This window comes from Pezoporus wallicus, unplaced genomic scaffold (genome assembly GCF_028554395.1).
Source record: "Pezoporus wallicus isolate ANWC-B61680 ecotype Strahan unplaced genomic scaffold, APGP_CSIRO_Pwel_v1 contig_5485, whole genome shotgun sequence".
In the NCBI taxonomy this organism is placed as follows: Eukaryota; Metazoa; Chordata; class Aves; order Psittaciformes; family Psittacidae; genus Pezoporus; species Pezoporus wallicus.
Genome location: NW_026641550.1, coordinates 5,885,547 through 5,900,074, shown reverse-complemented (window position 1 = coordinate 5,900,074; position 14,528 = coordinate 5,885,547). Strand labels below are relative to the sequence as shown.

Sequence of the window (14,528 nt, the reverse complement as noted above, 5' to 3'; positions counted from 1 at the left end):
TCTTACTGTTTCTGAACCAGAGTAGATCTAGTTCTGAAATGACAACCACTTAATGCTGCTGTGGCAAAACTTGCAGAGGAGTCCTCAGCTGGTGTATTTTTAAGCTTGCAGAGAATAGAGAAGGGTGAAAGCAGTCTAAAGAATACAGTGTGCCGTATAGCTGCTATGTATGATGCTCTGTTTATTTTGTTGCAAAAAAAAAGTACAATCAGGCAAGGGAGGAGCTCTTATATATAGCTTAGGATGCTCTAGGCTTGTCTGAACCCCTACATTAATTACAATGTGGGCCATAGTAACTGTTTAAAGACTCAAACGTAAACTGGGTGCAGTCTGTCCATAGCTCGGGTGTATTCTTATCTGCAGTAGCAAGGCACTGGCCTTGTCATACTTTACAAGGCTTAAAAATGTAGGAGAGCGCTAAAGGAAAACTGAAAATAGAATGAATGTAAATGCAGTAGCCTTTTGTTTAGCTGACCTAAAAGATCCTAGTTCTGTCAAGTTCTAATATTCTTTACACACATTGTGAGGCATATGATTATGAAGTTTATGTGAATTTTCTTTTATAATTGTGTATGTATTTACATTTTTAGAGCCCTGTTCAAGCATCTGCTGTTCACAGGAGCATATTTTTAGAATCTCTTAATTATGATGATTTCCTGGTAGCCAGATAGAGTTTTGAGTTATGTGGAAACCTTTTCCCAAGCTGTGTTTCCTGTCGCATTGGTCGGAAGCTGCTTCTTCCTCCAGGTGCTGCTTTAGGAACTGGAGTCATGGCATACACAGGCAGTTATTTTCAGTGGTTTATTCTGATGTTTATTTAGGCATATTCTTTATTTTTCAAGGATCTCGAACAAGCACTTTTTTTAGAGGGGATTTCCAAGGTAAGCCAACTTATTGGGCAACTTAAAAAATAATTTCTCTGCACTGATAAGACCTTTGCTTTTCCTCTTGACTATTATTTGTGAGCTAATTAGAGTTTTCATATGCTGATGCATGCTATGAAAACAATAGTTAAAAATTATCAAGGAATACATTTTAATGACTGCTTTTTTTTTTAATGAATAAATACTTTAATAAAAATAATTTTGATAATCTTAATTTTAGCAAAATATCCCGTCAGGAAAATGCAGGCTTTTGTGAGTTGTCAGGCAATAAATCTGATTTGGAACGTTGTACATTTTTTCCAACAGAGATAATCTTTCTGTCACTGAGGTCCAGTGAAATCCTGACTTTGCATTTTAGTGAGTCGGGACTTAATTTCTTGTATTAATTATGACTATTTAAATATACAAAAAACAAGTACTTTCTAAATAGACTTAAATCAGTGTTTAAAAACAATTTTGTAGTTTTCACTTGTTTTCTTTTCACTCCTATTTGGAAGAAAGACTGTGTACACCCAATTCACGTACTTACAATTGGTTTTCAAGTTTTGCCAACAGTCTCTCCCCACGTGTCAGCAAAGTATAGTGCAGGAGTGCTCTGAACTTCCGCCGTCATATTATCAAAATGCATTCTAAATTCTGTCAAGAATAATTTAAACATTTTTGAGGAGAACTGCATTCTTTGAAGTGCTCCCCAGTGTCTTGCCTCACTTTGATATTTTTACTTAAAAGGCTGTATATAATGAGGCTGTTGCAAATATAAGTTGCTAAGTTATAATGCACTTGAAAAGTTACTTGGCTGAATGCCTGTCTTCAGTTGTCTGTTTTGATCTTCTTGCTCTGATTTTTGAAGGCTTTCAGTTGTTCAGTGAATAGCCAGCTTACTAATAGTTTTTTGACAGTCTCACACAATATTCTTGTAGCTAAATCATGATGTTACAGTCTGGATGGATGGGCAACAAGATGGACAGCTAGTTGGCTTAGAGGGAGCGGTTAATGGGTCATACTCTACCTGGAGGCTGGTAACAAGCAGCACACAGGTCTCTTCCCTGGGGGAGGTGGTGGAGGGCCCTCTTCCTGAGTTTGCAGATGCCACAAAACTGGGGAGATCAGTCAATGCAGGGAGGGCAGGACTGCCATCCACGTGGACCTAGAGAAGCTAAGGAGTGGGCTGACAACCTTAGCGAGTTCAGCAGGTAGAGATGCTAAGCCCTGCACCCAGGCAGGAGGAGCCCTGCGGTGAGACCCGCTGGGGACTGAGCTCTGTGGAAAGCTTTGGGGGTGCAGTGGGCAGCGAGCTGGGCCAGAGCCCACAGCATGCCTGGCAGCAGGGGGAGGCTGCCACTGCCTGGGCTCTATGAACGGGAACATGGCCAGGAGATCAAGGGAAGGGATTATCCTCCCCTACGCAGCATGCCTACATGCAGGGTCCAGTTTTGGACCCCCAGTACAGGAGGAACATCAAAAACCTGGAATGAGTTCAGTGGAGGACTGCTTGAAACTTTGGTATCTTCAGTGAAAGCAAAAAACGCTGTGAAGAACGCTTGCGTACATTTTATGGCCTGGTGGAATGAGTCTACAAAGACTGGATGAACTATAGAGGGATGGGGGAAAAAGGGCACTTAGTCTAAGCTCCAGTTTTTTGTGTTACTGTGTCTTTCCCTCTTTAGACCAGATACATTTATGGATTCTAGTTCACATAAGAAATGTGAAGTAACATAATAAATGAATTGACGGAAAGTAAACAGATTGTATAATGGTATGAAAGCACCAAAACCCCATTTTTGTTGCCATTTGGGCAACATGACACTTTCACGTTAGGTCTAAGGGATGTGTTAGCAATCTAAACCAGTGCTTTCAGTTGCTGATTTTTTTGGTAGTCATTTTTCTAATTTCTGTTATTTGTAACTATAACTGGAAAATGTATAATAATGTAGATTAAAGCATAAAATGGTCACTTGGTTGGTCAGATATGTGGCAGAATTTTAACATGTAGGAAGTGTCAGGCATATGAATTGTATCAGGAAATACAATACTGTAAGGGTGGTGAGGCACTGGAACAGGTTGCCCAAAGAAGTGGTAAATGTTCCATCCCTGGCAGTGTTCAAGGCCAGGCTGGACAAAGCCATGAATGACATGATCTAGTGGGGGGCGTCCCTGCCCATGGCAGGGGGGTTGAAACTGGATGATCTTAAGGTCCTTTCTAATCCACATTATTCTGTGATTCTGTGAAGTGTGTGAGGTCTCAGTTTGCATCCTGGGAAGAGCTCATATGTGGACATGAGCAGTGTATGATGGTATATGGATGATACTTGATCTTTCTTAGACACTTTCTTAGAACTCCTTTGGTGCTGGCTCTGTTTAGAGTTTTATAAACATGTAAAACTGCACATGGGTTATGGAAAATATAATTCTGAATAGTTTTGTCAGAGAAGCAATACACCCATTTTCTGTGGCTTTGTGTTTGACTGTTAACTTCATCTAGCCATCCTTATCGCTTCTGATAACAAACAGAAACCCCAAATGTCACAGTTCAGTTTTGCTTGGCCTAGCAACTCCTATTACACCTGGCAGAGTGTGAAATCGTGCAGCCAGGTTCTTGATGTTAGCTCTCAATAACTGACTTTGGAGAGCAAGCCTATGACAACTCTTCAGCCAATGCATTCTGAGTTTCCTCAGAACTTGTCAGCACAGCAGGCAGCTGTTACCATTTAGCTTTGGCCAGTGACAATTTCAGTAGTTAAGAGAACGTTTTAGGCAGTGTTAAGAAAGAAGTTGTGTCAATCTCATGTTACGTGGGTGCTGTCTCTGTTTTAGGGTTAAAAATATCCTGAACTACCAGTGCAGAGTGCAAAACTGTCAGAATGTATTATGAGGAAAAGGAAATTACTGTTGTCAGTGAGAGCCGCTGGCGTTTATTATTACAATTGAATGGCGTTTCTGCATCATACACAATGTTAATAATTGCTCGTCATTCAGGACTGTAGTGAAGTGCTTCAGGGAACCCAGAGACATCGTACACCACAATGTAATTGATAATGAAGACTTGTTGACTTAAAGGAAAATGCTTTCCTTATTATACACTGATGTTTTGCTTCTTAAATCTGCTTTGAAAGAGAAAAATTTCAACTTACTGATGTTTTAATGGCTGTTTCATGTATCAGTCCATTCTTACGGCTCCTTTTGGCAACTATCACAGCTCATTTACTTCTGTATATGATCCGTGACCTTGATGCAGGCAACAGAGTGAATTACTGCTGTCTGATGTTTTTGCCTTGTTTAATAAAACTTTTTATGCATTTGGATAATAATCTCCATAATGGTAAATGCTTTTCATGAATTTCCTTACTGTAAAATATCATTCAGATAATACTTACCCTGGGAGACTAACATGATGCTTGTCCTAGATAATCTTACACTCTTTCACATATATCCGTGTGAATGCCATAATCTAGCTGTGTCTATCTGGTGTGCGAAAGCTTGGATATTTTTTACCCAGCAGTATTTGTTGGAGCTTCCCTTAATGGGTAGAACACAAGACCAGCAGCTCTTCTCACTGCCCTGTCCTTTCCATCAGCAGCTCAGCTAGCAAATCCTTTTATTGTAAGCAGAGAGCTTTGAGAACAGTGTAGAGAAAAGAACAGAGAACTCTGAGAGGAAGGTTCCAGTTCATGTGTTCCATTCCTCCTAAAAAGACTTTTTCTTTTTTTTTTTTTTCCCCTAAAGCATATTCTAACAATGCTCTAGCTGGATTCTTTTCTTTGGCCAGTCAGCGACTCCTGTGGAGCAAAACAGGAGGGAAGGAGTTCTTCTAATCATATCCAGTGTAATACATCTTTCATTGTAGGAGGAAAGAGGAACTGCTGGAGAGCCAGAATAGATACATATAAGCAAATTCAGTTGTCACTGTATGTCTGTACAAGCTATTACAAGCTGACCTTTCTGCTTGGTGTCACATTAGTAATTCATGGTAGTTGGCTTTGCTTTTTTAGTGTCGGTATCATCATCTTTGGGCACATTCTTTGCTGCTGTATACAGAGAAGCCTGTGTGTGTTGTCCTTAATGACTGTGTGGTGTTGTCATTGAAAACAGTGCTGTTTAGCTACCTCCTGTCACAGCTTCTGTGGATATGTGCCTCCATGACATACAGGGTATTCTTCAAGGGATTTTTCTAGTCTTGTCTGAAGGCTGACCAAACCAGAATCTCACACGCATGTGCACGCACACATGTATGTATGTGTATTTGTATGTATGTACATATAAGCACGTGTACATCTATCTTTCCACTTGTGGTAGAAATGTGCTGCAATGTTTAAATTAAAAATGTTAATGTTGTGTATTGGGTACATATGAGAGCAGAAGCATCATTATCTGATAGCTCTTTTGGGCAGAATTGTAACTCCTGGTTGCTGATGGACAGGGCTTGCAGGGGTTGCCGTTTATACAGTTCAAGAAATCTGCTTCTTGCCTCAAGGTAAATAGCTCCGACATCACTTTCATGTGAAGGTTATGCTGCCTAATATAGTATTCTTATCCTGACTGTTTTAAAATACAGTTGCAAAGTGCAGAAGCCTTCTTTTATAACAGCCTGCATTAACAGTCTGTAGTAACAATCTGTCAGTATTGAATGGGTTCGGTAGCTTTTAAATTCTGAGAGTCAGCGGGATATACATGCAATGTTTTATTTGTTTGTTTCTTTTACACTCAGCTGAGCTAGATGCTGAACACACGCAGAAGGTTTTGGATATGGAGCACACCCAGCAGATGAAGCTAAAGGAACGTCAGAAGTTCTTTGAAGAAGCCTTCCAGCAGGACATGGAGCAATATCTTTCTACAGGATACTTGCAGATAGCAGAGAGGCGAGGCAAGTTTTAAAATACCTTCTGTGGTATTTTACACAGTTTTAAAATACCTTTTGTGAGTCACGAACTCACAACTTGGAGAACACTGTTGAGGGGTCAGAGTCAGCAGCAGCAGTTTTAATATTTCCAGATGGAGTATTGCAGTGCCTCTGATCTTCCTCAGTGGAACCAAAACTTCAGATTGGCTTTTGAAACAAGTTTTGGGTTCCAGGAGGGTTAGATGCCTTAGAAGGTTAGTCAGACAGTCTGCTCATTGTCTGAGAAATTGCAGAGCACTGAAGTATGTCTGTAATAGCGCTTTTCTCTGCTGAAGAGTGCATCCATGTCTATAAAGGTGTGGGTGGAGCTGGCCCCTTCTGTCCACCAGCGTTCCAAAGCCTGGGACTGTGCCTCAGGAAAATTGTAAAAGTGCAGATGGAAGCTCAGTGTTGTATTTCAAAACAGTTCCAAGGTGGTAGCTGTTTCCGTGGTCTGTGTAACATACAGGAGTGTGTGATTTAGGACATGGGAGATCAGGTTAAACTCTCTTTATTATGAGATAAGTCTGGCACCTCATGACTAGCTGAAGCACAAGGATGCCATAGACATCTATGTGGGAGGTATCCATCTGTTGGGCCAAAATGCAGGGATTGTAGGACCAGAAAGAAAGCAAGCAAGAGAATAAATCACTCATGTGGCAGAAAAACTGTAGAGATACTGTCCCTGCTTCAAAACCAGTTCTGCTATCATTTGCGATGCCAGAGCAGGAAATACAATCCAGGATTTCCGTTTCTCTGCATGACTGCTATAGCCACGCATCTGCAAGGTGCTCTAGATGGGTTGCTAAGACAGCCTTCTGAGAAGTGGGATATGTCAGTTTAGATCTCTTAGGAAGGAACTGAGTTAGGTCGTCTTCTTTCTGTATAGGTCCAGTCCACTTAGACTAAAAGTGGACGTTGTCACTGGCTAGTACTGGACACACAGCTCTGTTAGAGGGTTTAACTTTCTGAACTTCAGCTTTTAGCATGGTGCAGAACCCATGCATATCAAAGAAACTGGTTGAATGAAAGATTTGATCCTGCAGTACAGTTAAAACTACAGAGCTATAGTACATTTGGAAAAAAACCCCTACTGAAATGACAGGATTTCATCTCAGTTCACTTATGAAGGCTTTTAACAGTGTAATTGTTAAATTTAGAGAAACCAATAAACTGTTCATGTAATATTTAATGTTACACATGCAGCAACTGGAAACCTGAGTACCCCTGAACTTACTGTCTGTGTTTGCCTGTCTTATTGTTCAAGGAAGAAGATGCTCATCCAAGTATTCATCCAAGTATTTATTTCCCTTGAGAGCTGTCAGTATTATATTGACAACAATAAGTAAATTGCTTGAATAATTAATAATGTGAAATCCCCATGCTGAGATAAGGTATTGGGCATCAGCCTGGGTTTTGCATACTACTGCCATTTATTAGTCTAACTGGATGAGGAGGAGGAATGGCTGCTTTCTGTGAACATTAATCCTGATTTCTGAATTTCCACATCCCTTGTATATTGACCTTTAGTGACTCTGTGCTTAAATGTGTGTGGTCTTTTTCTCTAAAAATGCTTTTAGTTGGTAGAATTGAAAAGGAGTGTTGCAAAATGGAAAGTTTCAATCTTTTCCCATGAGCCCCGTTCCTAGAGTATTTCTTGACAATGCTGTTGCTATAGGTTGCTAAAAGTGTTTTGTTTTACAAAACCAGTAATGGACATTAGTTTCACAATAAAGACTGCACAGAGTAGTCTTGGATTGGGCTGAGATAGCTGCTGAGCAGCTTCTCTGGGTGTGCTCCTTCCAGATGTAGTTTAATTGCCTACTAATGCACCCAGTTATAGCAATTATTGAAGTCTTTATAGGTAATAACACCATGTAACTGATTTCAGTTTGCTCATTGCACTATTTTTACTACAGAACCGATTGGAAGTATGTCTTCCATGGAGGTGAATGTGGACATGCTGGAACAGATGGACCTAATGGACATGTCTGACCAAGAAGCACTTGATGTCTTTTTAAACTCAGGAGGCGAAGACAATAATATGCTTTCTCCTATGCTGGGTATGATCCTAGTAATGACAGTGGGCTTAAAGTGATAAATCACCAGAATTGCTCTAATCTGTAGTAAACCCGTACACTTTATGTAGATTATTTTTCATCAGTGGTTTTTCAAAACATTAGCGTTTAGTTGCAGTACAAGAGAGATTGCTTCAGAACTACTGCGTATTTCTGGACTTTCTCTCTTTTCATCTGGTTACTGCAGTTTTCACGTTGAGTTTGTCATGGTATGGATAAGTGATGTGTTACATTCTGCTTTTAAGGTGCATTTTTCTCAGTATGAAGTTACTAGAAGGCATTTTAACAAACTTCAACAGAAAGTTTGCAGCAGTTTGATTTTTATGATGGCCTTCTTGGAATTTGTTCATAACTTTGGCATTCTGAGGTAAATTTGGACCAGTTTTATCCTGCAAGATCTTCAGTGAGAGGTGTTCCTCTGAACAGCTGAACCATGGTTCAATGTGACAGTGTTCTGGAAGCTTCCGACTAGTGATTCTGGTGCTGCAGCTCTTTCACATAGCCTTCTTACTGCTGGTAATGTTACTTAAATAGGATTAAATTAATCCTAAACCAAAATTTTGTTTATGTGTTCTGATGAGCAAAAGCAGTTTACATTTTGCCAAGTTGCAGCATGATGAGGGATCTGCTTACAGCAGGAAATTAGTATTAGTGGGTATTTTGTCCACCAGTGAAGAGTGTTTTCTTAATGAAAAATTTCAGTACTAAAATGCTTTTTCCCAAAAGAGCCAAAATGAGTTTTCTTGGGGGAGGTGAGGAAGGGCCTTTAAAAGTACGTTGATTTCTTTTGAAACTACCGGTTGATACTTTTATACAAGTACTTACAGTGAAGAACCAGTATGCTTTAAACACTACCCTACGTTTTGGAACATATAAAGGAAAATGTTAATGATGTCCTGCGGTATTTGTCTTCATCCCTGTGTAAAGGTGATTATTACCTGCCGTGAACACGAAACGCTTACTGTAAGTAGTCACGGCACACTTGGCTGCTAGAGGTTTTATGGCAGAACCTAAATTCAGGTGGCTGGTTTTGGATAGGCATCCAAATCATACATTATTGAATTTCATCATTGTTTGAGCATGCAAGTAATTACAGAATCTAGGACTGTTTCCCCATTGCTGGGTCTTTGGCAAATGTTGGACCAAGAAGTTTCATGTCTTTTTTAACAACAAACAGTGTAACTGAATTCTCTAAGGAAGTGTAGAAACTACTAAGAGCAGGGTTTTTTTTTTTTCCTAAATAGATGTAAAGCTCATTAGCCTTTGAAAAAAAAACCCTATAGGATTTACTTTCTGCTATAATATATTACAGTGTGTATGTATAGATGGTGTAAACATATTTATTATCTAGGTACACACACACTGTAACATAACTTGGCAGTCCTGTTATGTTCTAGCACTGTAACCTTAATGCAGAGGTTGGGTAGGCTTGCAGCAAGACCTACTCCTCTAGTTACTGTGACTACAGCATTAACAGTCTTGTCGCTGTTGTGGTTCCAGACAATTAATTTCCCTCTGAATCAGAAGGGATTTTTGTGCTTGCTCTAAGGACCTTGCACCCTGGTGTCAAGCTAAATATGCAACAGTCTTCATTCTCAGAAAAATAAGATGGCTTAAAGGTAACTCTTTCTTTTGGTGTCAGTGGAGAAGGCGGGTTGGTCAGGGCAAGATTTGTTTCACAGCTGTACTGAACGCCACAGAACACAGGTCAGTTATTTTAATAAGTGGAAAAAATAAAAATCAGCTCAAGATACTAAAACTTTCCCAGCTCTTTCTAGAAATGTGACCAGCTGCTGGGCACTGGTTTTGAAATGTATCATGATAGTGAGTGGAGCTGAAAAATTTACCCACCTCTGCTACTCTAGAAAACTCCTCTGCGTGCCATGTGTAAATTAATCTAGGACGTGCTGGTGTGCACAACAGAGGTGTCTTTAAAAATACTGCTAGTATCATTCATGTTCAGTATAACTTCATGTTCTCCCTGAGGAAGCAGCTGAGTAGAGCTGCTAGGCATCCTCCCCGTGATTCTTAAAGAGGCTTTTCTCACCCACGTTACTCAGTGCTGAACCTGGGTGCGCTGACTATGGAGGAACACTTACTAGGCATAGTAGAGAAGTCAAAAAGGGCTTTATTTGGCCTATCACATAGAAGGAATATTTATGTTTCCCCATTTTAACTTATTTCATTTCCGGCCAGGAAGTGTCCAGAATAGAAGATCTAAGATAATGTTGAAATCTGAACTCCCAAACTGCAAGCAAACACCATTGCACTGAACTTGCTTAGAAGACTTTTTGCCCAGGATGTGGAGGAAGCATAGTCTCAAAATCCCATTCGTGTGCACTTGAGCTATGATACAGCTTTACCAGGAGGAATGCTTTCATGCTGTGAGCAAGAAGTGGTTTTGCTTCCACCTCTTCGCTTTCAGTCAAAACTGGAGATTATTATTGCCCATCTCCTAGTTTGTTTGTTTTCCACCCAGGTTTATTTGTGTCCTTCTGTTGGACAGTTTGTCTGGAGGATCCTCCTATTGGTGATGATTCTCAGCACGTGCTGAAGACCAACAAATTTTATTATAGGAGTTTATCAAAGTCAGAGTTAGGAGGATTACTTGGGTCTTAGCTAACAGGCAGGCTGGACATCAGCTGCGTCTCTTTGAACAGTCAGGACTTAATATTCCTGCAGTCTTACCTTATTTGTTCTCAAGAGTTAGAAATTCTAGAATGAGCAAAATGGACACTCCATCAGAAACAGATTAAAGCCAGCCTGCGGTTTGTGTTTGAGATCAACTTCAGAAAAGCCAAAGGGCAACTTTGTGTTTGGGGAAGGTTTTCTAATGGTGTTTTGCAGAAGAAGCAAAACAGCCTCAGTGCAACTCATTAACCAAGGTTGAGCTCACTTAATTTACTGACTTGTCTGTTCACTTGCTGTGCTGAAGTTTGATTGTTGTTGTTGTTGTTGTTGTTGTTGTTTTTCCATCTCTAAGGGCCCGAATCCAACACCTACATGAATGAGATAAGTCTCCAAGTTCCGAGCCAGTCTGAATTACGCCAGAAACTGTCATCTTCCCTGTCATCAACCTGCACCGATTCTGCCAGCCAAGATGCAAGCGAAGGGGAGTCGCCAGTTGTTCAGTCTGATGAAGAGGAAGTTCAAGTGGACACTGCTCTTGCTGCTGTAACTGAAAGAAAGGGTGCTTCAGATGTTAGTGATGAAAGTGACTCTCAGACTATTTGAATCTTAAACCCATATCCTTTAAGAATGACTTCTGAATGAATGAACAAGTGAATGAAGAGCTTGCCCGCGTAGCAGTTTGCTAACCAAGCGTTAACAGCCAGATCTTTTTACTTAGTGATACTGCCTTTTTACAGAATCGCCAGTCATGTGGAGGTTGGTTTTTAAAAAAAAAGCCTAAAGCACACACACTTTAACTGTAGTCTTGGGGCTCAGGGGAGCAGTAAACCTGTTGTATATACTATGTATAAGAGAATTAAAGAGGGAAGATGCAAGTTACTTTGACCACTAACCGTTAATGGCTGATCGGAAGTACTTAGACTTGATGTGTAATACCGAACCCAAATTGTTCCTTGCATGTTGTCAGCTGCTGCAGCTGAAGGTTTAGGATCCAAACCAAAACGAAAAGTTATTTTCTACTCTTTACTACCTACTGACTGCCTACTGCCTTTGTCTGCTAGTGCAGCAGTGTTTATTTACTCTCTCACACTTCTTATTCAGGACCAACTTAGTTATCATAGGTGTTAAGGAAAAAAAAGAAATTGAGAAAGAGGAGATGCATATTGAGATGTTACACTCCTCACGGAGCAGAGTTCTTAGCATTGTATGAACTTACTCCTCTTTCGAGACAAAATAAAGTATTTCTATCTCAACCATGTCTTTTACTTGATTACCCAAATATTTTTGTCCGTGACAGTGAAGAGAGGAGACTAATTCAGAAAAAAATCCCAAGTCGCTTATAAGGAGCACCAGTGTAATTTACTTTTCCGTGGTACCATCTGTTTGACTACACTGATGCAAGCCAGCAACCCTGAATGAGTTATAACTTAAATGCTCGCATTTTATAAACCATAGAACCTGTAGTTGTCATCATCTTGCTGCCTCTTTCTTTTTCTGCAGTCATTTTTTGTCTTGAAACTTGAGGTCTGAGCATGTCTAACGCCTGTTGCTTGTCAAGTCTCACGCTCTGTTTGCAGGGATCTGCTCTCCTTTGAGAAGGCTCCTGGCTCTGCTCTTCATGCACAGAGGGAAGGAATGTAATCAGGAACAGCGTAAGTAAAAGGATGAGCTGCGGTGTAGATCTCTTGGCAAAGACCTGCCCTGACAAAGGACTGATGCACGTTCTCCTGCTCCCTAGCTGGGAAGTGGCCAGTTCCCTGAAGGATTCATTCTGTTTCCTGTTACCTGACAGAGTGTTTTCTGAGCCCTCTCTAGGAACTTCAAGCTAGACACACTCGCTACCTGCACTTAGTTATTTTCTGTTTAACAAGGCGTCTGTTGAAGGCAGCTTTTCTTGAAGGAGCTTCCTTTACTCACTCGCTTTCCAGAAGACAGACAAAATGTCCAAAAAAGTTTTGTTTTTTTTTATTAAACCTCGTAGTACAAACCTGGAAAGTAAACAAAAAACTGGCAATAAACAACATGAAGTCTTTCCTTACAAGGAAAGAGAGCAGAGCAGCGCTAATAAATTAAATGTCAAACTGTAAGCCATAGTCAGAAGTTTACTGTCAAGAGGGAAAAGTACACAGCAAGGCCATAAAAACCAGACAACCACATTTGAAAACACTTGACTCTGTTTATGTTATTGTTAAATATTCCAAAACAGTTCAGTCTTCTGCAACAACAACCAACAAATTGTATTATAGGACTTTCCTGACAGTCACCACTGGCAAGCTCAGTGCAATATGGGTAGCTACGGTATTGTTGAATTCAATTACGAAACAAAACAGTTTGTGAAAACATTTTCCCTTTTTTATTCCACACATACTGTACACACAACCAGAAAAGGGCAACAGCTACTCCATTATTATTTTTTGTTGTTGTTCAGTGATGTAAGCAGCACTTATAAATGTTACAAGAAAAACCCTGTAAGCATCCAATCCAACCGATGAAGAAAGTGAAACGTAAGGCTTTTCTTCATCTTGTCTCTTCACCATCCCCCCTCCCCACCCCAAGAAAAGGCTCAAGTATTTAAAAAAATTTACAGGCATATGTACAAAAGGTGTGACTTTTTTTTTTCTTTTTGTTACAACATGAAGAGAAAAAATAGACAAGATGAAAGCAAATGCATTTTCACATTCAAAAGAAAGATGCAGACCTGCTAGTGGCTCTAAATGTGATCATATAATGAAACAAATTCAGAACAAAAATTAATGCTTGACTGTGTAAAGGTGTGAAAAACAGCAGTGGAATGGAAATGGAATGTTAGAAAGATTGCACGTCTATGACAAAAGAAGCACTTATGGCTTCAATCACTTTTTTTCTTTTTTTTCTTTTTTTTTCAAAGGATGCTATTGAAGGGTTTTTGATAAAGTAGCCAACAGCACCAAAAAATAACAGAATGGATTTCCTAATGAAATCAGGCACAGTTTTCCCTCACGTGACTCCTCAAGGCAGGCAGTCTTTTTTCCTCCTTTTTTTTTTCTTTTTTTCTTTATTTTTTATTTCCCCCCCTCAAAACAGATGCATAGTGATGTGCTGGTAAAAGAGAACATACTCCAAATCTCCTCCTTTTGCCTACAAGTTAGGAAACAAAGTCCATCTTCAGCTGCCAAAACCTCCCAAAGAAAGTGTGTATTCTCCAATTTAAAAAATTACAAAACTTATCTTGCTGTGACAGAATAAAAGACAGCCAAAGTAAAGCAATTTCGTTCAAGTTTTTGTCTCCTATCCCTTTTCTCTCTAGAAAAATCTGCTCACATGACCGGAGAACAAATTATAAAACACATCCAACTTCAGCCTATTCCAAAAGTGGGTTAAAAGCCTTTCTTCACAGTTACCAAAAAGGCTTTTTGTTTTTTTCAGCCATAGGGACAATACAAATTAATATTTTATCAGCCCCTTGCCGCTTTTAAAACAGTGAACGTACGGCAGTTCAAAAAAATCAGACTGCTGTATCTATCTAGTCTAAGTACAAAAAAAAATTCAACAGTTTAATGCTAAAACAAAATTAGTTCTCTAAAACCAGAAGAAAATCTTCTTTAGAGCTAGTGCAAAGACAGCTTGTATTCTACAGCAAGTACTCCAAACTATGGTATAATAATTACAAAAAATATATATAAATTGACAAAATGAGAGTGTTGGCATCTTCAGGATTAACTTGAAGCACTTTTGGATGAACTGGAGGATGAAAGCCTAGATGATGGCACATCAACTGTCGCTCTCTTACGAGGTCCTCTTTTTGGTGTAGGCTTGCTGATACAGTTCTCAATGCTGCCATTTTTACCAGATACTTTTCCACAGATTTGATTGACTAGACTGATTATTTGTTCCTATTCAGGGAGAGAGAGAAAAAGAAAACACAAATTAGCATCTGCTCTTTCTCCAGTCACTTCAGATGAACAGTGATGCAGTGCTGCCTTTGCACCTAATGGAGAAAAAACCCTGGCTCATATACGACGTTCATGACCAGGAATTTCAGTAAACGTACTGCGCAGTAGTCCGGATACTGCCCTTGTT

The 14,528-nt window shown here is 39.8% G+C and overlaps 2 protein-coding genes across 3 annotated transcripts in view; one reads left to right on the top strand and one right to left on the bottom strand.

Annotated features, from left to right (window-relative positions):
* Positions 1–13,725, top strand: part of DTNBP1 (dystrobrevin binding protein 1) — a 77,404-nt gene extending 63,679 nt beyond the window's left edge. The window contains exons 8-10 of the mRNA XM_057424217.1: positions 5,590–5,745; positions 7,680–7,823; positions 10,822–13,725. Coding sequence (XP_057280200.1) covers positions 5,590–5,745; positions 7,680–7,823; positions 10,822–11,072 — 551 coding nt within the window. The 3' untranslated portion in view covers positions 11,073–13,725. The remainder of the gene's footprint in view (positions 1–5,589; positions 5,746–7,679; positions 7,824–10,821) is intronic.
* The window catches only part of JARID2 (jumonji and AT-rich interaction domain containing 2), a 222,718-nt gene continuing 220,602 nt past the window's right edge, over positions 12,413–14,528 (bottom strand). For both annotated transcript variants that reach the window (XM_057424216.1, XM_057424215.1), the window contains exon 18: positions 12,413–14,341. In XM_057424216.1, the coding sequence (XP_057280199.1) occupies positions 14,165–14,341 (177 nt within the window). In that variant the 3' untranslated portion in view covers positions 12,413–14,164. The remainder of the gene's footprint in view (positions 14,342–14,528) is intronic.